Source organism: Brachycentrus maculatus, unplaced genomic scaffold (genome assembly GCF_059751285.1).
Source record: "Brachycentrus maculatus isolate JH-2025_06_01 unplaced genomic scaffold, ASM5975128v1 h1tg000081l, whole genome shotgun sequence".
In the NCBI taxonomy this organism is placed as follows: domain Eukaryota; kingdom Metazoa; phylum Arthropoda; class Insecta; order Trichoptera; family Brachycentridae; genus Brachycentrus; species Brachycentrus maculatus.
In genome coordinates, this window is record NW_028280835.1 from 750,146 (window position 1) to 776,090 (window position 25,945).

At 36.1% G+C, this 25,945-nt stretch overlaps 1 protein-coding gene across 1 annotated transcript; it reads right to left on the minus strand.

Moving 5' to 3' along the window:
- Positions 1–627: 627 nt before the first annotated feature.
- LOC148310959 (uncharacterized) lies at positions 628–25,667 on the minus strand. The gene is made up of 24 exons (XM_088257376.1): positions 25,475–25,667; positions 19,109–19,311; positions 18,396–18,482; positions 18,187–18,240; positions 17,390–17,518; positions 16,317–16,564; positions 15,496–15,622; positions 14,635–14,759; positions 13,673–13,879; positions 12,831–12,929; positions 12,153–12,449; positions 11,080–11,547; positions 10,591–10,950; positions 9,989–10,133; positions 8,542–8,802; positions 7,803–7,936; positions 6,748–7,017; positions 6,093–6,308; positions 4,809–5,097; positions 4,107–4,292; positions 3,050–3,280; positions 2,031–2,209; positions 1,241–1,462; positions 628–1,056 (listed from the first exon to the last, which is right to left on the minus strand). Exons 2-24 carry the CDS (start codon positions 19,296–19,298, stop codon positions 910–912), a joined length of 4,671 nt encoding a protein of 1,556 aa, XP_088113502.1. The 5' UTR covers positions 19,299–19,311; positions 25,475–25,667; the 3' UTR covers positions 628–909.
- Between the last annotated feature and the right edge of the window lie 278 nt (positions 25,668–25,945).

Genomic DNA, 25,945 nt, shown 5'->3' on the forward strand with positions numbered 1-25,945 from the left:
TGATTTCTCTTTTCTTCTTGTTTTATGGCTTTTCACCCTTCGAAAGTGTTTTTGTCAGTGTGTAACTATTTTTAATTTACACTTTTCACACTTATCTTAATAGTATTCCTGTTCTTATAACTGTTATTAGTAATTTTAGTTTGTTTAGTAAGATATTTTAAGTATACAACTTTAACAAATTTGTACAATTAATTCTAAGAAATTTACGAATCAATTTATATACAAGTATGTTAGGAGAGGTTAATTTGTTAAGGAAATTTTCTTTTCATGAAAATTATTCGAAGACGGTCATTTTTATGTCACCCAATGGCGGTAGAACCTAATTAAATATTTATTTTAAACAGAATAAACAATTTAAAAACTAGAGGTAAAATAACTGTGAATAGACTGTTTATACCTGTTCACATAACCAAAGGACTCTGGTTCAAATTTCGGAGTATTTTTTTCTTAAATCACAAAGATTTTTCTCAACTTGGATTTAGTAGATATACTATATTAATTTTAAAGATTCCTCAAATATTTTGGTTTTATTTATTACCTTAGGTACTCTTATTATAGACATTTTTATATAAGTGGGTGTAAAGGCGCAATGTAGATACATAATACAGTTAAAAAGAAAACAATTCATCAGCATATAAATTTTTATATTTGCAATCTTACAACTAAGTATTTTGGCAGCATTGTATTTTATACATTAAACTTAAACTTAATTATCAAATATAAATGCAATCACAACTTACCTACCCTATCATGAGAGACCCTTGTTTTTGTAAATATTACATACCTAAGAGTACAAGATTACTGAATAATAGGAAACATTATATTGTAATAAGTTACCCTAGTGACATTTAAATTATTATGTTACATTAGTAGGATAATTGTTTATATTTGGCCAAATTTATAGGAAGACTATTTAAAGCAGACTGCTCCGATTTCCAACTTGAAGACTTGATCCGGCTTGCCGATATCTTGTACCGCTACATCCACAACTGGCAATCTCTTGGAGAGGTCTGTGTCGTACACAATCACTGTTTTAGCCCATTCTGGCTTCTTGAACTAGAAGGAAAAATATACTTTAGTCTCATATTAATACATATTTTTACTCAAAGTATGTTTTGAGATGAGATTACAGAATTATTTGGAAGAAATTTTTTTTTTTAGAATTTTTAAAAAACTAAATAACATCACAAATAATATTAAAACAATTATTTTATTGAATTAGTTCAGTGTCATTCATTACCTGGCACTCATCGAAATCAGCGGTGTATCTGAATCGGTGGCTTCCCCTTGCAGTTAGTTCAGCATCATTCCAAGACAGGAGTTTCAGTCCTCTCTTGAATGTTCCCAACTCCTTGTCATAATAAGCTACAGAGTTCTTGCAGTGATATGTGATGTTCTGTGTAGCGTGAGTGGATAGCAATTGCAAGAAGCTTATCTGGTTGCTGTCTGCTTTGTACGTCAGCTGAAAATTAAGGCAATAATTGTAAAATTGGAATAAAAGTTCAGCATTTTACAAAAAATATTTAGTTTTTACAGTGATAAAATGCATTTTTTCCGCCTTCGTAGTGAAATGAGAAGCATGTTTGACTACCATGCTGGAGGTCCCGAGTTCGATTCTCAGGGGTGTCAAAATAAAAATAAGTGATTTTCACCATCTTATTTATTAAAAATCACCATGGACTGGCATAAGAAGCGCAGGGCTGGTCACTTTACATGTATGCTATAAAGGATTGTGATAGTTTAAAAAAAAACATTTTACTGAACATTTTTGCATGCTGCGGAATTTCCCAATAAACATGTAATCTTTTATGAACATTTGAAGCAAAACACGTCATCTTTAATGAACAATAAAATTTTATATATCAGAGAAAGAAAATAAATAGCTATAATAGGTATAATAGGAAAATAAATTGTTGATTCCTCAAGAATCAGTGTTGGTACCTTTTTCATTATTTCTCTGATTGCATACGTTGGTTTTATAATATGTGAATATGTTATAATTTTACAAAGAAAGTTGTCAGTGTGTATACCTTCATTCCGCTAGACATTTCACTGAGCCAAATATCCTCATCTTCATCTTTGTTGTTGTGGGATATTTCCTGAGTTTCAGAGGGCATTGGTAGAACGCAAGTGGACCGAGTAGACATTTCGCAGTGCACCAATATGGCATCTCTTATATCACCAGCATTAGGATCCACCCAATATTTACCTGCAATTAAATTATTCAATTATTACTATAAGATATCATCACCGTAATGTTTGTGGATTATTGATAGTAGTGGCAAATTAAAAAAAAAATACAATTTCAATGTTGCGGTCTAAAATTTGGAATTGGTATCCAAATCTGTTTATATTGGTACATCTTTAACACAATTAACATACTCTGTCAAAACAGTATTTTCTTACATCACAACAGTATTAGAGTTTAAATCAGTATTCTATTGTCATTGGAGTTTATAGCAGTATTCTATTGTCATTGGAGTTCATAACAATATTCTTTTGTCATTAGAGTTAATTTAAAATTTATTTAATGTAAAAAAGAGAGAAATATTTGTGTTTTTATGATTTACAAAAAAACTTCAATTTCATACTTTATTTCTGTGAGCCTAAGCGGCTTATTATTAGAAATTAGTATCAAATTGTGGTAGAGTGGGTTTATAACAGTATTCTATTGCCATTGGAGTTTATAATAGTATTCTATTGCCATTGGAGTTTATAACAGTATTCTATTGTCATTGGAGTTTATAATATTATACTATTCTATTGTCTTAGGAGTTTATAATGGCATTCTATTGTCATTGGAGTTTATAACAGTATTCTATTGTCATTGGAGTTTAAAACAGTATTCTATTACCATTGGAGTTTATAATAGTATTCCATTGCCATTGGAGTTTATAATATTATAGTATTCTATTGTCATTGGAGTTTATAACAGTATTTTATTGTCATTGAAGTTTACAATTATGTTCTATTATCATTACAGTATTAAACAGTATTCTATTGCATTAGAGGTTATGCAATATAAGATTTGATTGAAATTTGATCTTACCGCTTGGCAAGTCAGGATGAGCAACATTCAGGTCTCTGCAGGTCCTTGCTGGTGAAGATTTCTGTCCGTCCGGTTTCTTGAACCTCTCGAAGGATGCCTTGAGTTGCTCATAAGCCTTCATCACAACTTCCTTGCGTTCCTCGTCAGTGATATCCTTGCCAAACAATCGAGGTAGACTCTTGGATGGATCGTCTCCCTGATCATCAGGTCCCTTCTGGTTGTTCGCTTGGCCTAAAATTAAAGATAAATAATCAATTATTAAATTACTCTGTTTTATGTACTTCGCGTTCCATCCTTCCTGCATACCCCTGCGGAGAGAGGGCGTGATGGTAGTAGTAATAGTAGTAGTAGTTAAGGCCTGACTCGCAATAATAGAATTCATTCAGCGTCTGGCAGCGCTGACAGCCTGACGTCAGTTCACGCCCGATTTTTTTAGAATAAACATATATTGAATAATTTTTATTTTTTAAAATATGCATTGAAAAAAATATACGTATTTATATTTTTTTAACTCCTTATATTTTAATTTAATAATTTAATAATAATAATTTGTCCGCCTCCGTAGTGTAATGGTCAGCACGCTCGGCTACCGTTCTGGAGGTCCCGGGTTCGATTCCCAAGGGGGGTAAAATAAATATAAGTGATTTTTTCACTGTCATATTTATTGAATATTACCCTGGACTGGTACCTGAAGCGGAGGGCTGATCACCTTTCCTTCATGTGTAAACGATCAAGATAACACTGCGTTTATATAACGCAGTGCCCTATGCACCATTGGGGTGCGGATAAGGTTTTTATTATTATTATTATTATATTTTAATAATTTATTTATTTTTAAAACCATATATTTATTTCGAGAAAAGCTTATTTTTTTCTATTCAAGCATTTAAATTGTGTTGTAATAAGAAAAAAATAATAATTACGTCAAATTTTACCTGGGTTTAAAGAAAATTAAGTTGCGATTTATACTTAAAATCTCTCAATATTTACACTGCGCCAACATGTTGTGTTTTAGGGTTTTTTTTTAATGTTGCTTGAAAACATATTTTTCACTAACCTGATCCAATAATAGCAGCCAACATAGCAGCATCATAACCAACATTGTCAGACGCGGGTCCCGGAGGCCCTGGGGGTCCTGAAGACCCGGGTGGTCCCGGCCTTCCATCAGATCCAGACGGCCCTCTGGGTCCAGGTGGGCCTGAGAGACCCATGGGGCCAGGAGCACCCTCTCGGCCAGTGAAACCTGGAAAAGATACATTAATTACTGGAAAATATAGTACTCGCAAGAAAAATAAGCTCTCGTATACCTTTGACAAAACTATAGCTTTTTTTGCAAGTATACACTGTAAGAAAAGTGCTGTTCATCTTTTGATCAAATAAATAATAAATAAGTATTGACTTCCATTTGACATCGATGTCCTGGTATGTTCCAAGAAAACTCAGTGATGAGTAAATGATTGAAAAAATACACATATCGTAGTCATACAGGAGAAAGTGACCAAGTGCATTTTTTACAAAAACGTGATTATTGACTATTTGATATCTTAATAGCTTAACATTGCCCTGAAAAAATCCCAAAGCGATTTTAAACTTGGAAGTATAACATATTGACTTTTTAAAAATGACTAACTGCATTGATGTTTATTTTCTTGCCAAGCAAAAGTGACTTAAATGGCCCTCCTGAAAATTTTACGTTTTGTTAGTTGGCCACTTTCTCCTGTACGACTACGATATGCAAAAACAAAAATGTCATTCTTGCCTCTTGGTCCATTGTCCCCGTCCTTTCCTTGAAGTCCCGCCGGTCCCTGGATGCCCTTCTCGCCCGCTGTCCCCGGCAGGCCGGGCAGGCCCTGCAGGCCGATGAGTCCCCTGTGCCCCTTGGCGCCCTGCGGGCCCGTCTCGCCGCGCTCGCCGCGCGCCCCCGCCGGCCCCGCCTCGCCTGGCTTGCCCCGCGCGCCCACCTGGCCGTCCACCCCCTGGGGGCCCGTCTCTCCTCGGGGTCCGCGCTCTCCCGTGGCTCCAGCTGGCCCGGCTGGGCCTTGCATACCCTGAACGAAATAAACTTGTTAGTATGTAAGGACATTTTGTAAATATTTTAGTCAGTGTTTGATAATGTCCTAAGAAGACGAAACGCGTCACGTATTAATAACATATACATAAATAAATGTAGAATTCAATCCAACAAACCTTATTTTATTTTGGATATATTACCCAAAAATTCAATATAGAATTCTACCAACTGTCTGCAGTTACAATAAATAAATAAGAAATATAGTTTGTCTACCGTACACCACTCATGTAAAAGAAATTTGGTGGTAGTTTAAGACTTTTTATCCGATATTTTTATCTTCTTCTTCTTCGTGTGCCTTATTGTCCCCCTAACGCTGGCGATCACTATGACAAAGGCTTCGCGGTCCTGCGCTGTCCGTAACAACTCTTTCACTTCTCTCATCCCGAACCAGTCATGAATGTTGCGAAGCCAAGACGTTTGCTTTCTGCCAGGTCCTCAGCATCCTTCTATTTTTCCCATCATTATAATTTGCACAATGTAATATTTTTCTGCACGATTTTTTTAAAAATGTTTTATTTTAATGCCATTTTCATATCTTCTATATTCTTTCAGACTGACATATCGCTCACTCCTTTCAAGAACGTCATAAATCAAAAATCGTGCATGTTTTCGGAATGCCCAGAAAATGTACTATATCTCAGAAAAAGAGCCATATTTATAGCATAATATTTACCCGGTACAGGGCAGAAAGTGTTGTTTTTGCATTTTGAAGAAAAGGTATTGTTTAATTTTTTTTAAATATCCTAAATATTTTTCGAATGGAGAAAAAACCTTCAGGTTTTACCTAAAAAGATCTCTAACACAGTAAAAAGTTCAATAAGTGGCTTGATATTTGTTTTTAATACAATGTATTATATTTTTAAATTTTAAAAATGTTCTCTTGAAAAATCAAGTTTTATTTTTAATATATGACGTTCTTGAAAGGAGTGAGCGATATCTAATCATTATAGTTGAAAATGAGGGAATACTCACAGGTGGTCCCGGAGGTCCCCCTGGGCCCTGTTGGCCGGGCGCTCCGGTGGGTCCCTTGTCTCCCGGTCGTCCAGATATCCCGGGCTGTCCGGGTTTGCCTGCCTGTCCCTCTGGTCCGTGGTCGCCTGGGGACCCTTGGTTGCCAGGGGGACCCGGTGGTCCGCTCACACCTTGGGGTCCTGATGACCCTGGCTTTCCAGCTTGGCCTTGGTCTCCCTACACAAAAAATGATAGTTATAGTTATGGATAGTTAAGTATATAAGTGTTAGGGAACATAGTGTATTTATAGATTTGGCGTTTAATTTGTAGGACTCCATTTTAATTTATATACTAAATATTAAAATCGAACACTGATTTTTAAAGTCTACTAAATTGCAATTTATTATTAAAAACGCATAAAAGTAAAATTCGCGTCAATTGTTTCGCCTTGTTATGGCATTTTCAAACTAATGTCAATATATATATTTCAGTCATATGTTTGATAATTTTATTTATTTCCTACACATTCATGTATACATATATAATTTATCTGCATTGAGACTCTTAAGGTAAAGACTGTGTTGAGCAGTAGTTTAATACAGTTTGAATACAATTTTAATAAAATACCATAACAAAGCGATATAATAATAAATTTTACTAAAAAATGATAACTCACCGGCGCTCCTCTGATTCCTCTGACTCCCGCTACTCCCGGAGTTCCCGGTAATCCTGGCAGTCCCCTCTCTCCAGCCTGTCCTTGAGGTCCCGTTGGTCCAGCGGGTCCTGAAGGCCCGTCGTTGCCCGCGTCTCCCTTAGGTCCGTCCGTGCCCGGGGGTCCCGCCAGCCCCTGCGGGCCCTGGGCGCCCATGCGTCCTGGCTCTCCTGTGTTTCCCTTGGTTCCTGGAGGTCCAGATGGACCTGGTGGACCCATGCTGCCCGGTTGACCCTGATATTAACAGATTTAATTATTTACTACTGTAAATGTAGATTTAAGAAAACACACAAAACTATTAACATCCCAGTTTCGATACAAGTTTTTTTTTTTTTTAAACTAAGAAGTTAGAAACACAAAGTTATGCACATATTTCTTTCAAAATAATGTACATACCTACTAATTCTCCTTTACTATCTATCGGATAAGACGAATGAATATCATGTATTCTTGACAAAGGTTAAAGTTACATAATATATGCTATATATGCTAATTATTAAAAAAATAATCATTACTTAATTTATTCTTTTATTTCTTATTTTATTTTATTTTATTTTATGATAAAGTACACAACATACAAAATGTGACTATGTGTAGGTACACCGTACTACAATATGTATGTAAAACCTAAAAATTTAATTTGTGTTATACTTTTGTAATGATTCACTATTTTAACTTTATATTCGGTTTATTAAATGTGTTTATTATTACCCTGACTATGTTTAATCATAAAATTATAATGCTATATACATTATACTGTACATATATTTAAACTTTGTAATATATTTTGTACAAATTGGAAACGGCCGCTAGTAAAATAAAAAATAAAAATGCATCATCAATACATTGTAATTGACAACCAGATACTGTACCAATAAAAATACATAAATTTCACTAGGACTTCCACGCTTCTCATAATTGTTATATGAAGCCATTTTATAACATGCATTTAACGCAATTAATAAATAGATTTATTTTTGTAAATCTTTGTTAAATATATATATATATTTGTAACTTGCCGGTTGTCCAGCCTCTCCCGGTTTGCCTGGGAATCCGCTGTGGCCCACTTCTCCCCTGGCCCCCTGTTCTCCTCTGGTTCCCTTGGCCCCCGTGAGCCCCATAAGCCCCCTGAGTCCGGGTTCACCAGGCTGACCTTTAATAAAACATCGCACATTAACTTACAACTTCAATGGAGTCCTTACGGTTTTTAATGTTTAAAGTTTACTACAAGGTTGGATACCTGTTGCACAAGCTAATATGCATTATTTTGATCTTCTTCGTCTCGTAAACAATATTGCATAACACGTAAATTCCATTAGAAAATTATATTTTTTGCATACAAAAACCTAAATAAAGGGAACGTATAAATTGGGGGTATGAAAAAAAAATATTTTAAGTTAATTCTTTTGTAAAAATTGTAATGACTTAAAACTGCACGTAAACGATGATTGCGAATAATGTAAAAAAAGAGTTTCTGCTCAATAAAAAGCTTCTTTTCATCTCACCAATAGATGTCTCTAGTGGAGTTCTAGTGATTCAATTTAATGTTTCAAAATTGGTTTACATATATAGAGCTTCCAAGAATTTGAGTAGTGTGGTTGTCAATCATGGGTAGATTTGGTGAATGTTACACGTGTGTAAAGTGATCACTTAAACCAGCCTATGACTGTCGTAAGCCCCGTAAATGCCCAGACTTCCATATTCTTCTTCATCCATGTTGAGATGTCAAAAAATCATAGTAAATTGTTTGCACGTTACCTGCCAATCCAGGGCTGCCCTGGTCTCCCTTGGCTCCCGCAGACCCCCTCTCTCCCTTGCCGCCCGGCACGCCCACCAGCCCGTGGGGGCCCGGGAAGCCCGGCGCTCCCGGCAGTCCCGCGGGGCCCCGCTCTCCTGGCGCCCCAGAGGCTCCCGTCTCTCCCGGCTGGCCGGGGGCGCCCGCCTCGCCGCGCTCCGCCGGCTCGCCAGGGGGACCCGCGGGGCCCACTGCTCCCTGAGGACCCCTTTCTCCTTGCTGGCCTGGAAATTTGATTGAAATGTTTAATAATTTATAATTGGCTCCGCGCACATTTATTTTTAATTTTTAAATGTATTGGGATTTGATTTATTTTTAAAATATATATTGCTTCATTGCTTCGACAAGGATTACAACCCTCAGTAATGAGGACTAAGACGAAGAAGAAGATATTGATAAAAAAATTAAGTTTTTTGTAACTCATTACAATTAAATAAGTTTTTTGTTTTCAAAACCGTATATTTATTTAGAAGAAAAAGTATTTTTTTCAATACGAAAACGGTGTTTAAAGAAAAAAATCAATTATGTTAAATTAATGTAAACTGGGTTTAATGTAACTTCAAGGTGGAGACTGACCGGAGCATTTTGTCGTAACGTACGTAACATTCGCGGCGAGCATCCGAACACCGGATGGAGTGCTCGGAACGAGCTCGGCTCGCTGTACTGACTATACGAATGCTCGCATCGTAACGTGTTACGTTACGACGAAATGACTCCGGTCAGTCCCCAACACAAGTTGCGGGCTTTCCAATATCCCGTCTTAAGAAATTGATAAAAATGAATGAAGAAAAAAAATAAGTCGTCGAGAACTCATGATGATCGACAAACTATGAAATTTATTTTTTTAAACTTTATGTTCAGAAAAGAAATAAATATTGTACATAGGCGGGCTTATTGCTAAAAAGCAATATCTTCTTCGACTAGTGGTAATGGTCAAAACGTTTGGTACCATATATCGCTCATTCCTTTCAAGAAGATAAATAAAAAAACTTGATTTTTTATTTATCGTTTTTAAAGTTTAATAATATAATACAATGTATTAAAAATAAATATCAAGCCGCTTACTGGACTTTTTACTGTGCAACAGATCTTTTTAGGTAAAACCTGAAGGTTATTTCTCCATATGAAAAAAATAAGTATATTTAAAAAAATAATTAAACAATATCTTTTCTTCAAAATGCAAAAACAACACTTTCTGCCCTGTAGCGGGTAAATATTAAGTTAAAAATATGCCGCTTTTGCTGGGATATAGTATATTTTCTTAGCATTTCGAAAACATGCATAACTGAAAATTTTCGATTTTTGATTTGTGACGTTCTTGAAAGGAGTGAGTGATATATACGTTGCTGTGAAATGTGTATGAACAATCGAAAAAGCATTATTTGTATAAGTATGTAGAATTTTTCATACCTGTAGGACCTTCGGGTCCAATAGGTCCCATAGATCCTCTCTCTCCCTTTTCTCCTGCCATTCCTGTAGGACCCCTTAATCCTGGTAGACCAATCATTCCCGTTGCTCCTTGGTGTCCCTTATCGCCTCTGGCTCCAGCCACTCCCTAATCATAACACCATAATTAAACCAAAAGAAATAGATAAATCGATAAGATAATTAATATATTTATAATTACATATAATTACAACATTTTGAGTGTGTCCAAATACTTGTGCACAAATCTTGATTATCTCCAATTATAGGATTTTTTTTGATAACTCAACAAAGATGAAGAAGATTTTTTTTCATTAGCAATAGATGTCTCTAGTGAAGTTCTAGTGATTCAAGCACTTTGTTATATACGGAACTTAATAACTAAAGAGTGAGAAGACGTTTCTGGAGAAATTGTATGGGAAAAGCAAGTTCGGTTCGAGTGGTGAGGATAGCAGCAGACAGCAGACCCCCTGGAAGACCACCTAAAGGATGGAGAGACAGCTGGTCTTCTACCTCCCAGAAGCGGACTACGAGAATAACAGGACACAATCCTAACTAAAGAAGAATAAGAAGAAGTTTTGACTCACCGGTGCTCCATCAGAGCCCTGTGCTCCTGTATCCCCCTTGGCCCCTTGTAGCCCTGGTTGACCCACTGGGCCCCTTTCTCCGGGATAACCTCTCTCTCCTCGCGCACCCGCCTGTCCCGGCTGTCCAATGGGGCCTTGAGGACCCGTTTCTCCGTCCTTTCCAGCGGATCCTGGCAAGCCTGGCGCTCCGGGTAGGCCTTGGAATCCCGTAGGTCCCGAAGGCCCGGGAGGCCCTCTTTCACCATCCTGGCCTACTGGACCCTGAGGACCTTGTACTCCAGGACCTCCGTCCTTCCCGGCATCACCTCTGGGACCCTGAGCTCCTGCTGGACCTTGTTCGCCGTCTTTACCAGCTTCCCCCTGGATTAAAAATTAATTCGTGTAAAATCATTCAATTTTTTTGCTATTGACAAAGATTTTTACCAAATAAGTTATTATTTTACGAGTCATTTTATTTTAAAAATAAATTAATAAATATACTTCACTTACGGGGATTCCCTTATCTCCTTGAAGACCCATAGGTCCGGATAGTCCTTGAAGTCCCTGCGGCCCTTGTTCACCAGGTTTTCCATCAGCTCCTTGGATTCCTCTCTCTCCCGGACTGCCCGCTTTTCCTGGTGCTCCGGGACGTCCCACGGGGCCTCTCAGACCCTGCAGACCGGCGGGTCCGGGCCTTCCTGCCTCCCCTGAGTTGCCCTTTATTCCTTGTGGTCCCACCGCTCCTCGTTCTCCATTGGATCCCTTAGGCCCCAGCGCCCCGTCTGGGCCTGGAAGACCACGCACTCCCGGAGTTCCTCGCTCTCCCTGGGGTCCACTGGGTCCAGTTGGCCCTCTCATGCCTCGCTTTCCTCTTTTGCCCTCGGAGCCAGCTACACCCGGGAGTCCCCGGGCTCCAGCAGCCCCGGTCTCTCCCTTGCTTCCTGTATCACCTTTGTATCCTCGTTCTCCAGGAGCACCCTTCGCAAAAAAAATCATTCACAGAAGTGTCAATTGTGTTACATATTTTTATCAAATCTTATATTATTTAACTCTTTATGTGGAACAAATGGAGTCCAAAAACTGTCTCCATGCTTTTCAGTCGGCCGCCAGCTCCCTCGCATTATCCTAAGTCAGGTTTGCATCCCGAAGCTCAGACGAGAACTGCTGACGTATTGTCAGCAGTGGTCGTCCTAGGCGATGCGAACCTGATGCCTTGTAACAGAAGCAAGCTTGATTAAAACTCTCAAAAGTCATACAGGGTACATGGTCTTGCCAACTGAATCGCCTTTTCTTATCTATATGCAGGGCTTTTTTTAATAAAAAAAGGTCCCGGAACTCACTTCATGTCAAGCTTTTAACAAAAAAATACATTCTAATACAATTGAAATATTCATTACAATATCATATAATATTTTATGATTTTGACAAATTATATAAATACAGATTGTAATTGAATTTGAAAATTAAAAATATATATTTATATTTATATCCTTGAAAAAAAGGTTCTAACGGTTCGAACGCAGTTCCAACGTGTTACTTGAAAAAAATCCCCGTCTATCCGTATATTAATATTATTGTATTACCGGATTGCCTTTAGCGCCTGGTATGCCTGCTGCTCCCGCTTGTCCCGGTGGGCCCCTCGCTCCCGGGAAGCCTGGTGGTCCTGTAGCTCCCGGAGCTCCCGTGGCTCCTCTCTCCCCAGTCTGTCCATCCTTGCCCGCAACTCCTTGAGGTCCCGCCTCTCCCGCCTGTCCTGGACGTCCCGCCTCTCCTCGTGGACCCTGAGGTCCCGAAGATCCCTTTGGTCCAGGTCCTCCCATATCACCCTTGTTTCCAGGACTGCCGGGGAACCCGGGAGATCCCGGTTTACCAATAGAGCCCTGCAAATAAGAAATTATAATCATGTTGGCAAAATGGGATGGTACTGATTTTCATTATATCTATCTTTGTTGCCGACGGAGGTAAGGTCAAACTAAAATATGGATCAAATGCAAAAAAATGAATGGGTAAATGATCAAGAGTTAATACTTTGAAAATTGTATAAAAGTTTTTATTTAATTTTTTGTGTGTATATTATGCTAAAATAGATTTTTTAAAATATGTAAAAAGAACTCCACCGGCAAGGCACAAGGTAGCTTGGTGGGTGGGTCGCTCCAAAAAAAATAACATATCAATTATGTTTATAAATTTTTAAATGAATTTATGTATGTATTTTTACCATATGTATTTAACAAATAAATGTTTTTAAAAAATGTAATTACAGGTTGTCCAGGTGGTCCAGCGGGTCCATCTTGTCCCCTTAAACCGGGATTTCCTGGTGGTCCTTCTCGCCCCCTCTCTCCTCTAGGTCCAGATGGTCCCTAAACACAGAATCAATTTACAAATAATGTCCATTTACTATCATAATTTTACAATTAAGTTTCGTTGTTCCCTAATAGATTTGTAATGTTCATGACAATATATTTTCTTCTTTTTCTTCTCATGCTACTCCTATCGAAGGTTAGCGACCGTATCCTTAAATTCCACCTATCAGGCCAGCCTGATGAGGGTTGGTGCCTCCGGTATTCCAAACTACTGTCGTAGATTTTTGAGCCGTGATGTTCTTTCGCGCCCCAAGCCCCGTTTGCCCTCTACCTTTCCCTCTACTAAAAGCTGTAGAAGAGCATATTTTTGTCCATGAAATATGAGGCCAAGGTATGTGGCTTTTCGTCTTTTGACAGTGGTTACAAGTTCTCTATCTATAGAATATATTTTATATATATTAAGTTAAGAGAAAACCAAGGCAACAGATATGGCACGTTTGCGACACATCAGGCAGGTCATGTGGCACGTTTATCTGAGGATAAATGGACGGAAGAGTTTCTGGACTGGAGCCCTAAAACAAAGCGCAGAAGCGTGGGTAGGCCCCAGACAAGATGGTCCGATGACATTAAAAAGTGGCGGGCCTGCACTAAAAGAGAGTCGCGTCCAACAGACATTTGTGGTAGTCCAAGCGGGATGCCTTTGTTCAATACAATACACAAGAAGAAGACTGAAGTAAAGAAGTAAGAATTTACTTTAAACAACATTATGAAAATCAAACAACATTAAAATATTTTCTTACTGCAGGTCCAGTTGGTCCCATGGGCCCAATAGCTCCTAGAGATCCCTTTTCACCAGAAGAGCCTTGATCTCCTTTGGATCCGTCTAGACCGGGGAAACCTCGGTGACCCTTGACTCCAGGGAAACCGGGTGTTCCAGGAAGGCCGCGGGGTCCAGGGGGTCCTTGAGAACCGGCCTGACCCGCTTCACCATCTTCTCCATTGTCACCCTGTAAATATATTTTATGTTTTTATTGATATACCATATATACATGAGCGAGGCTGTTTATCAGGCTGATTATTTTTGAGTGAGGTGATTTTTTCATTAGGAACGCCGCTGTGCATACAAATATTTTGTTTTTTCATTAATAAAGTAAGTTATGTTGAAGATCAAAATAACACATATTTGTCTATAAAAAGGACTTATTAACTCTCAATTTTCTTAAATTAATTAAGCTTTTATTTGTTCATCATTGTTCACCAAAAAGAAACTACCTCCTATGATTGAAGAGGGGCTTATATTGTTTTTAACTGAGGTTATATAAATGCTTTTATTAAAAACATGTTTAATATTCTTCAATGGTATAAGCGAAGTTTAAATATATATTTTTAAGGTATATGAGCATAACATGTGACTGCAATATAATATAATCTGCCATATTGAATTCTAACACCAACCATTCTTCCAAAATGAAGAATCCCGGATCTGCATTATGATGATTTGGATGGATTGAAATTACTAAAACATTTAATCATAACGTGTTTTTTGACTGAAAATTACTCGACCTCAAATAGTATCAACATTAAATAAAATCTTAATTTTAAAATTCTTTGTTTATAAAACTATTAATTTTTATTCGCTCTTTTAAGTTAGTTTCACTTCATCGAAAATTTCAGTTGTTTTGATTATTTTTTTATTATTATAATTTTTTTAATAAATTAATTTGATCATATTGGATAATATTAAAAATTGCATAATTTTTACATCTTTTCCAGCTACTCCAGGAAGACCACGTGGTCCAGCTGGTCCGGGAGGCCCGTTCATTCCAGGTTCTCCAGTCTCTCCGCGCCCTCCCTGGAAACCCTGCGGGCCAGGTGGACCCGGAAGTCCTAAAAGGAGAGTTTCATTATTAATAAATTTTCACCCACAGACGAAAAATGTGGACTTGTTCCATGAAAAAACATATGGTTTAGAGAGCAACAACCTAATCAACAAGAAATTCCAAGGTTAATTAGGTTAATCCCGGTTTTCTGACATCTAGTGAAGTGCTCTTATCCTCGAAAATCATCCTGTAATGCCTGATGGCTTCCCTTATTATGTCCTCTCTTTATGTGGATGACCGTTTAGCATAGTAGATAAGAGGATTTGACCAAACATCAGAGACCTAGGTTTGAATCCTGAACGAAACGGGACTGTCAATTTTCCTTGTAATATGGATGAATTCACATTGTCATAGTCAGTTTTCTCTCTTTATTTGTGAACATAGATGTTAAATGTTTTGCATTCAATGTTAAGAGTATCTTTTTCTCCATTTCTTTTCTCATATCACTCCCCTAGGTGGAGCATATGGTTATGAAAAGTCTTCTCCGGCACATCAGGTCCTTTATCGAGCCATCTCCTTGGCTTTCTCCCAGGTCAGTCCGCTGAGTATAGTCGGTTAATGAGTAGAGTGGTCTTCCGGGATACCGGAATCCTCGGGGTCGGAAGAAGGGACATGTGGGATTAATGCTCTCAGGCGGGATTCTTAGAACATGTCCCAACCATGTCCACTTTTTTTCTTTTTAGGACTTCCAATATGAGTATACAATATTATATTTAGAGTACAGTAGTATAATTGTTACTTACCAACAGATCCTCTCGCTCCAACTGGGCCGACTTGTGCTTGGAAGTAACTGAACGGATCTATCGGCGCATCGGGTCCTTTGTCTCCTCCGGCGTTAGCGAGAGCCAGTTGTTGGTAGTAAATTGATAACTGTAATCAAATTTTACGATAATTACAACGATTTATTCATTAACATGTGAAAGGACCCCAGCATATATACAAGTTCCAAAAATAAATGCAAAATGGATGTTCAATAATGGGCAAAATGGTGATCGTTGCGCAAGAACATAAATTGATCACATTTTTAATATTATTCTGGACTGATTCCTGAAGTGATCACCTTGCCTTTATATAAGTCACGATCAATATAACACAGCGTTCATACGATGTAGTGCCCTATGCACCATTGGGTGCGGATAAGGGTTAAAAGAAAATTTTGGAAGTAATAGTAACATTCTTTGGGTTTAAGAGATTATGTAATAATGAAAAAATAATAATGGTGCATTAGGAAAGTACTGTGAGTCAGGAATTGTCAATTTGCGTCGTAATTTTTACTGTAGTTTAGTATTCTAGGGTTAAATAGGTACAAATAATTTAAATGCATAGAGCACTTGTGCACTCCACGGAATTTTACTGTCGTTTTACTGGGAGTTCGGTTAGCATGAAAAAACGAATGATTGGCTTGTGCACTTGACCTTCTTTCTCCGGATTGTGAACTCGATCACGCTAAACTGACGTAATCATTTTTATTTAAAAAAAAAAAACGGACTGCCGGACAGTAAAATTCCGTGTAGTGCACAAACGCCCATAGGAAGAGAAAACACAAAGTACTGAAGACTCTTACGTCAGGGAGGGGTCCCGGCTGCCCGGGCGGGCCCGGGGTGCCCGGGCCCCCGGGGGATCCCGTCTCTCCGGCGGGCCCCGCGCGTCCTGCGCCCCCGTCGGGGCCCGGCTCGCCGCGCTGGCCGGCGCGAGGCGTGCCCGCGCCCACGGAGCCGCGCGCCGGCAGGGAGGCGTGCATGGGCACCTCTGTGGTGGTCGCGGCCGTGGTGGTCCTCGGCGTGGGCCGTGGCTTGGGCTTTTCGGTGGTGGCTGCAGGAAAATTAAATTTGTTGGTTATTTTGTCTGCTGAGAGTGCTTGGCACAGTGGTGTGTATATATTATATGTATAATCATTTTAATGCATGTTCTAAACAATTTACTCTTCATATACGAGTAATTTTATAAAAAAAAATTACTGTAAAATATGCCTTAGTTTATATGTTTTACCACTTTTTTACTTATATGATGTCCTCCTGGGGTAAAAGTTATTTTATTTTTCCGATGAGTATGGTTCATGTATGATCGAAATTTCTTGAAAATTCACATATTTAAATGTGTGTATATATATATATATATATATATATATATATATATATATATATATATATATATATATATATATATATATATATATATATATATATATATATATATATATATATATATATATATATATATATATATATATATATATATATATTTAAGTAAAAAAATTAAAACATATAAACTATGAAATTAAAAAAGAGTAAACACCTAAGAATTTGTGTTTTTTCAAGAAATTTTCAAGAAATTTTGCGCCAGGAAGACATCATTCCATTTGTTAGATGAGTAGTCCAAAGACGTCATTTCAATTGTCCGATGGGTAGTCTAAGGACTTCATTTCATGGATGATTGATTGGACGATGATCGACAATTGATTGGATAATTGATGAGTATGTTTATTGATGAGTACGTTAGATTTACGGCTTTAGCGGTAATTTATTTATTAACTATTCATTCCTACAATGTATGATCCAATGCATGCAGTTTTTTCTCAGATTAATTGACTTTGTTTTACGCATATAGTCGTGAAACGATTAAAAAAATTAAACTTACATGTGGCACAAATGTCCTTCAACCTGCATTGGACCACTCCGTTATTGCACTTGCATTCGTTGCACTCATTTACGTCCCATACTTGTCCTTCGCGATACCACAAGTCTCCCATATGGCACGAGAAAGGTGCTGATAAACAAAATATTAATGAAAATTTGAAGGAAAAAGTAAATTCGTGGAATCACTTAAGAATGGAAGAATAAGCATTTGAATATTGAGAGTAAAGTAAAAATATACAAGACGTGTGTAAGACGGATTGCCATATATGGGATAGAGACCAGAGCAGACACAGCGAGAACCAAATCTCTTCTAAGAACTTCAGAAATGAGGACATTGATGTGCATAACCGGAAACACGTTAAGAGACTGAATAAGGAATACGGAAATTCGGAAAATGTAAAGTACGGACAATATAGTCAGATGGGAAAGACAGCAAAGACGATTCTGGAATGTCCATGTGAATATAATGCAAGAAAATAGACTGGCCCGAATTCGAAGAGAACACAGACAGAAGAAGACCACCCGGAAGACCTACAAAGCGATGGCGTAATAGATGTCAGTCCGCATCACAAGAGACGGATAACGGAAAAGACAGATCTGAGGATCTATAGGAAGGGAGAAGAAGACTTAATTATAAGATCTATAGTGTTTACAGAAAGGAGAATATCGATACATTTTAAGAAGATTGAGAAAAAAAAGTTCGAAAAGATGTTTTAACTATAGCAATGTCTACACATCACTTTTGAAAGCTAAACTATATATGAAGGAAATGTGATACACAGGGATTGATTGACTTACCAAAATCTGGAGCTGGCGGAGAAGTCGGTTGAACATTGGGTCTTCTTGGCCTCTCTGAAAAAAATATCATTAGTTACCGAATTATACATCAGATATGACACTACGGACTGGTGTCAGACTACTGGAGGTAGTCGTACTTTTGGCAAAGTATACCAGAGTCGATATACAGACTCAGTTAATTTTTTTTAATAAAAAGAAAGCATATGTACCTGAAGAAGGTCGTTCCTCGGGCGGTTGAGTTGGCGTAACATACCCTCGTGACACTTCTGCGGATGGTGGTGGAGTACTGGACCTACCTAAAATATTACAATACAAAAAATTATATATTTAAAATTTAAATCAAAAGTTATTTTTTACATATTTTTTAAAAATGATTTTCATCTATTGAAACATATATTTTTATCTATTATACACAAAAAAGAAAAATATGAACTAATTATACAATTTTTATAATATTAATCATAATCGTTTACCCATTCCTTTGAATTATCTTTGCTCCATTTTTTGCCTTATGAAAAATATATGAACTAACTAACAAAATAACAAGTTGTACAGAAGCTAAAATACCTACTGTTGAGGGTTAAAAAGCTATTAAATTATAGGAAAAATAACAAAATATTTTAAAATTACAATTTGAAAAAGTTCTACAGCTTTTAGTGGAGGGAAAGGTAGAGGGCAAACGGGATTTTAGGCGTAAAAAACATCATGGCTCAAAAATATTCGACAGTGGTTTGGAATACCGGAGGCAGCCACCCTCATCAGGCTGGCGCAGGATCGTGCGGAGTTTAAGGAGACGGTCGCCAACCGTCGTCTTCTAGGCCTCCAGTCAAGTACCTTTTTCGTTTATCTATCCTCAGATATACGTGACACGATTTCATGTTTCAATTAAATTCGTATTTTTGTCAAATAAACTTTCGCTTACCCCTGTTATTGTCGACGTCGTACTCATCGTACGTATAGTCCGGGGGGTCGTAGTCGTCATAGTTGGCGTTGGGGTCCTCCGCCTGCCTGTGAGCCCTCCGGCGCCCCCCGGCGCCCCCTCCCGCCCCCGCGCCAGCCGCGGCCCCCAGCGCGAGGGCGGCGGCCGCGCACGCCACGAACAGTAAACGCATTGCACCAACGGCTCTAGCAAACAAAACAAGGGATAATTACTAAACAACGGCTCTAGCAAGCAAAACAAGAGACTTTTATTTAAACAAGAGTTTTAGTAAACAAAAAAACAAGAGAAAGTTACTAGACAACGGCTCTAGCAAGCAAAACAAGAGACTGTTATTTAAACGAGAGCTTTAGTAAACAAAAGAAAACAAGAGACAATTACTAAACAACTGCTCTAGCAAGCAAAACAAGAGAAAATTGCTAGACAACGGCTCTAGCAAGCAAAACAAAAGACAGTTATTTAAACAAGAGCTCTAGTAAACAAAACAAAACAAGAGACAATTATCACTCGACTCCCATATTTATTGTTATGTGTATCAATAAGAAGTATGTATGTAGATTTTGAACCCTAATCGATAAATTATTGGCCCATGTTCCAATTTTTCTATCGCCTTAATACTCCAATATATATGTCAACAGACGAGTCCAATGATCTGCGCGCTCTACATATGAAATTGAATTCATTCGAGTCATTGCTGGCGCCATGCGGAAGAATGATTCGCGGCCATTGTCCAGCCTATAAATCTGCCAATTCAATTGGTCTAATATTTATGTGGGCACCAAACTAGTGCAGACATCTGTCAAAGCTATCAATCATAACACATTCTGGGGGACATTTTTCGTCGACAAATTAATATTAATGGCCATGTGTGATCGATGTGCGATTACTTTTTAATTGATTTTTTTCTCAATTGTAGATCAATGCCGTTTCTGTTAGCGGAATATTAGTTACAGCAATCAGAGTTCGATGTCAATCTGATTGTGTAAAAAGTTTATTGAAACGACAGAATACAGACAAAAAAAATAAAAATAGTCTTGACGTTTTCATGGTTCATACAATCATGCAACCCTGGGTTCTACTCTTATTTTCCTACCTACAATTCTTGTTTCATCCCCTTTCCTATAAAGCAGTTATGTAACCCTGAGTTCCTTTATTATTTATTGATTCCGCATTAACTTTGTGGAATGACATGTTGATTATTTTTTTAAAAATTAAACACTTGAATATACCACATTAATGAGTTTTATTTATATATACGACTAGTTTCGAAAACATCTGTAAGTTTATGTATTAATTTAACACAGATTTTTTTAGTCTGCTAAGTAGTATTTTATTAACAAAAACACATAAAAAATGAATATTGTGACAATTGTTTCGCCTTGTTAAGGCATTATCAAACGAATGTGATAATGCTAAATAAATAAATCTGCGTTTGATTTAAAATTAATACATAAATAAAAATGGAGTTTTTTTTTTTTTTTTTTTTTAATTTATTGGCAAAGCACCCAATTTTGGGTGATACCTGCCATACTAGTGATTTTACATACTTAAACAATATTTTTTTTTATTGATTTTTTTTGGGGTCACACGCTTTTGCCATACTTTTTTATATGTTTAATGATCGCACCGTTAACATTTTTTGAGTTGATTGACAATAGGTGTTGGACATTCAGCGGGAAGGACAAACCCTCAGACCGAATGTCCTGAATGAACTCGAGGTTAGGGAGTAAGGGGCAGTTGAAAAATATGTGGTCAGCAGTCTCATCCTCCTGTCCACACGCTCACAACGAACAAGTTAGAATTTACAAATTAAACGCCAAATCAACAAATACATCTGTAAGTTTTCGAAACTAGTCGTATATATAAATAAAACTCATTAAAGTGGTATTTTCAAGTGTTTAATTTTAAAAAATAATCCTGAGTTCCTTTGCAAGCTTCATTTGTACAATATCAAATAGATTTAATGCCATATTTTATTTTATTTATAAATTACAATACAAAATATTTAAATAATTTTTACAGCATTTTTTTTATCAATGCTTCCTTAAGACAAGACATTAATTTGCTTTGAAAAAATAAACTTAAAAACTAACTAACTAACTAACCATCACGCCGCTTCCCCGCAGGGGTAGGCAGAGAGAATAGAATGCCGCACCACTCTGTCTTTGTAAACATTCTTCGCCTCTTCCACGTTCATGCATCTCCTCACACATACCCGCCGATTGTTTCGACTCCTGACCTGACCGCTTTCAAGTATTTGGCATACCTGATCGTGCCAAGTTTTTCTCGGCCTTCCTCTAAATAAATCAATAAATAAACATATAACTCTTGGAATTGCATAAAATATCTTTTAAATAATGTAAGATAAATGCAGTAAGCAATAAAAGTAGAGTGAAAATTTTAAAGGTACGTAGATCATATCAACAAATGAAAAATTGAAACAATAATGTTCTTCTGATTTGTTTTGGTGCTGTTGTTTTTTCTTTCTGCAATATAAAATAAAACTCGTAAACACTGTATTATTTTTGTAGCGCAAACGATTTAATATTTTTCGTGGTTTATTCAAAACCTATGCATTTTTTTTATTATAAAAAAACAACATCTCACTTACCAGCTATCTTAGGCAGAGAGAATAGAGCCCCACACCACTCTTATTTTGAATTACTTTGAATAATATTTAAGTTTTTGAAATATATACTTGAGTATGTCAAGTTATCGCTCTTCTTCTGCTGCCGACTACGTTCACCTCATAAATTTGTTTTACTCATTCGTTCCACATATCCAAACCATCTCTACACACCTTTTCTAATTTTATCCATAATGCTTATCTCCGCGTTGCATTATTTCCTTATTTCACCATTCGAACATAAATCGTACGTCGTTTTGCAGCACATTTATCTGAGAGATCGCATTTCGACTGAATTCAGTCTACTTCCATCATCCATTTGCCAAGTCCGTGTTTCACTTCCCATACAATAGGTATGTGTCTATGAACATTCATTTTTTGTTTTACTGCGTAATTATATCGAATGTTTTATTTTCATCGGTAGGTTTACCGTAATATGTTAACATGTGACAATACCAATCAAGTAAAAAATGCGAATTGAAAACAGTTTTTTTATGTGATAATTATCGTTCCAGTTTATAGTCAGAGTGGTGTGGTATTGTATTCTTTCTATTATTGTGATTTTATTTATTTTTTAAGTGTATTATGCTAGAAAACAGGATCCAAGTTGTGACAGGATCAAAAACCAGAAGATTAACGAATCAGATTTGAGAAGGTACTTTTATATTTATAATGATTGATTTTTTTTACTAATTATTGATTGACTAACCTATTAAATTAATTTAAAATGTGTAAATTTCTTAAAATTATTGTGTAAATTTCTAAAGGTGTATTATAACGTATGATAACTTACTAATCGAACTTATATTACTAATGGAACTAACCCCATTAACCGGAATACTAATATTTTAAATTCAAATGTAAAAAGTGATAATAATAAGTGATTTGACACTGGCTTTAACACTCTATAAGGGTGAAAAGCCATAAAAAAGAAGATCCCTCCTAAGAATCGAACCCGGGACCCTCCAGCGTTGTAGGCAAACGCAGTATAGGTGGATTCTTACATCCCAACATATCGCTCACTCCTTTCAACATTGTCATATATCAAAAATCGTCAATTTTCAGTTGTGCATGTTTTCGGAATGCCCAGAAAATGTACTATATCCCAGCAAAAACGGCATATTTTTAACTTAATATTTACCCGCTACAGGGCAGAAAGTGTTGTTTTTGCATTTTGAAGAAACGGTATTGTTTAATTATTTTATTAAATATACTAAATATTTTTCGAATGGAGAAAAAACCTTCAGGTTTTACCTAAAAAGATCTGTTGCAAAGTAAAAAGTTCAATAAGTAGCTTGATATGAATTTTTAATACATTTTATTTTATTCTTAAACTTTAAAAACGATCTCCTGAAAAATCTTTTTTTATATATATTTGACGTTGTTGAAAGGAGTGAGCGATGTATAAAGTAGTTATATGTACTAGGAATATTGTAATAGAGTGATAGACATATTATAGTACTGGCTTTGAAATTAACGACAAAATATTTCATATATGAGATATTATGAAATGCGTAACATTGCCGCTGTTTCGTTGAAAGAAATATTTGCGCACATAATTTTTAATCAATTATGTCTGACGATCTTCTTATCATATAGAAAGTTTCATATACTTAAGCAATTTTAAATGTACATAAATGCAATTACGTAAGCGAGAATAATGCTGACTCTTTACGACCGTCTATCCGACTGAATTAATTGAAAAAAAAAAAACAAAAAAATGCTTTAAAAAATTAGTTAAGAGTAACATTAAATTAATGAGTATGGCCAATATTAATTAAAGGGGAAAAATTATATGTAGTAACAAATGGTAAAATTGGGTTGAGTACGCAAAATACCATATATTCTCGTGAAAACGAAAATGAAGAAAATTATATGGATGGTTTTATGATTTTCTAAGAAATATGATACATTTTCATAATTAATTTTTATATTTATTCATTCAGGTGTAAAGTGTGCCAATTTATATTATTTTGAAAATAATACATTTTTGAATAATACGGCCAGTTTAAACTTATTTTAATTTAATTTCACAATGATTAAAGAAAACACTTGTTTTTTACCACTTTTTTACTCAAGTGGTAAAAAACAAGTGTTTTCTTTAATCATTGTAACACGTCTTACCACAAAGTTAATGCCGAAACAATAAATAAAATAATTTCACAATATTCAAATAGGGAAATTGCAATGAAGTATGTAAGTGGTAGGCTTCCCACTGTGTTTATTTTTATTGTTTTTTGTTTTAATATCGAATATTGTAAACTGTTTATTAATTTAAGTTCTTGCACTCAATTGATTTAAAATAACAAAAAAAATACATCACGCAAAGTAATCACATATCGATCACGCAAAATTGTTGATATTATTTTATGAGAATAATTGCATAAATTCCAAAAGTTTATTTCTATATTTTACATGGATTTACATTGCCAGGTATAGAGTAAATAAAGGATAATCCCGTATTCTTCAATTTTAAGCAAATATGTGTAGTAAAACAGTTAATTAACAGAAAAATGCTGAAAGTACACCTCTCTCGTTAAGGGAGCTACACCATGCTACCGAACACGATGTTAATTGTTCTCAAATATTTTTTTAATGTTTAAAAGCGTGGCATCGGATTACAATAAAAAATTAACAGTTTTATGAAATCACAAATAAAATAAAATAAAAAGTGATTACAATTCTCTTCTGTAAAGACTATTACGTAAATCTTGGAAAAATGAAAGATTGATCACAAAAAGATGCTGATGCATCAGGCAACCATGATTTTAAAAAATCTTCTCTTTAACAGTTTTGGTGCCGAAGACCACAACCGCACTTTTGAGAAATATCTTGTTATTTCTATAGAAAATTTATGGCCATTACACGGTTAACATATCACAAATTGAATAAGTTTTTTTTAAAAATGCCAATTTCTGGTGGAAATTATATATAGAAATAGGCTGTAATTTGTAATGACTTTAGAAAAAAGTCTAAATCTGTGAAAACATTAATTGAAAACGATGGTCATATAGTATGATAAGTATGAATTAAAAGACAAAAAAATGAGAATGTTGGGAGTAACACCAGAATTATGTTTTTTATGTAATTTATACTTTAAAAAACAATACAGGTTTTTTAAAAACAAACTTCTATAATAATTTAAGAATTCAACAATAAAAAAACTGTGAAAAAGAACACTTCTAACCTTTATCCGTACCCAATGGTACATAGAGCATTACATTGTATCAAGTTAGTGTTATCTTGATTGTAAATTGCACAAAGGCAAGTCCAGAGATTATTGTACTTGTCCAGGGTTATATGTATTATTAGATAAATATGAGAGTGAAAATATCTTATTTATTTTTATTTTGACCCCCCTGGTAATCGAACACAGCGCGGTATCCAAACGCACTAAGTACGAAAAACTTATTTTGCGTTATTTTGTTATAAAATAATCAAATAATTTTGCGTGATTTTCTTAGAAAAAAATTGTACCGTCAAATAATTTTGCGTGATTTTGTTGCAAAAAAATTCTAGTCAAATGATTTTGCGTGATTTTGTTATAAAAAATTACTACAGACAAATGATTTTGCCTGATTTTGTTAAAAAAATATATATATATTACGGATTTTGCGTGAATTTTGTAATGATAATATACATACTACGGACAGGTGAGTTTGCGTGATTTTGTTATAATATTCCGTTTTTTACCCCCAAAAATTGTTTATAATAATCGTACTTACTATCAGCCGTCCTATAGAAAGATCCCCTTCAACGAAGCTCTCCTATTTCTGTGGTCTTCTTGCGGAAATCTCGAACAACTGGACCAGCAGGCACGATCAAATGACGATGGATGGATTAGAACTAAAGGTCCATTTGGTGAAATGGAACCTACAAGAGAGCTGGATAAAGTCCCGCCAAGATAGCTCGGTTCCTCCGCGTGCTGCCGACGGGACTCCGGCAGCTTATGCCATCTCCTAGTCCACATAGTTTTGTTTTTAACTCGCGAACATTGTATGAAGTCCTCAGTATATTACAATTACATCGATTAAGAAGCGGACAGATTTTTTAATCAACACATTACGACATACGTCTGATCTAATAGTCTGACTCAAAAATATTGTCTATTTTTTCCATTAATACTTTTAAGAATAAAGGTTGATACGAATAGAAGTAATTAAAGTACTGGAATGGAAGCCTACGTATAATGAATA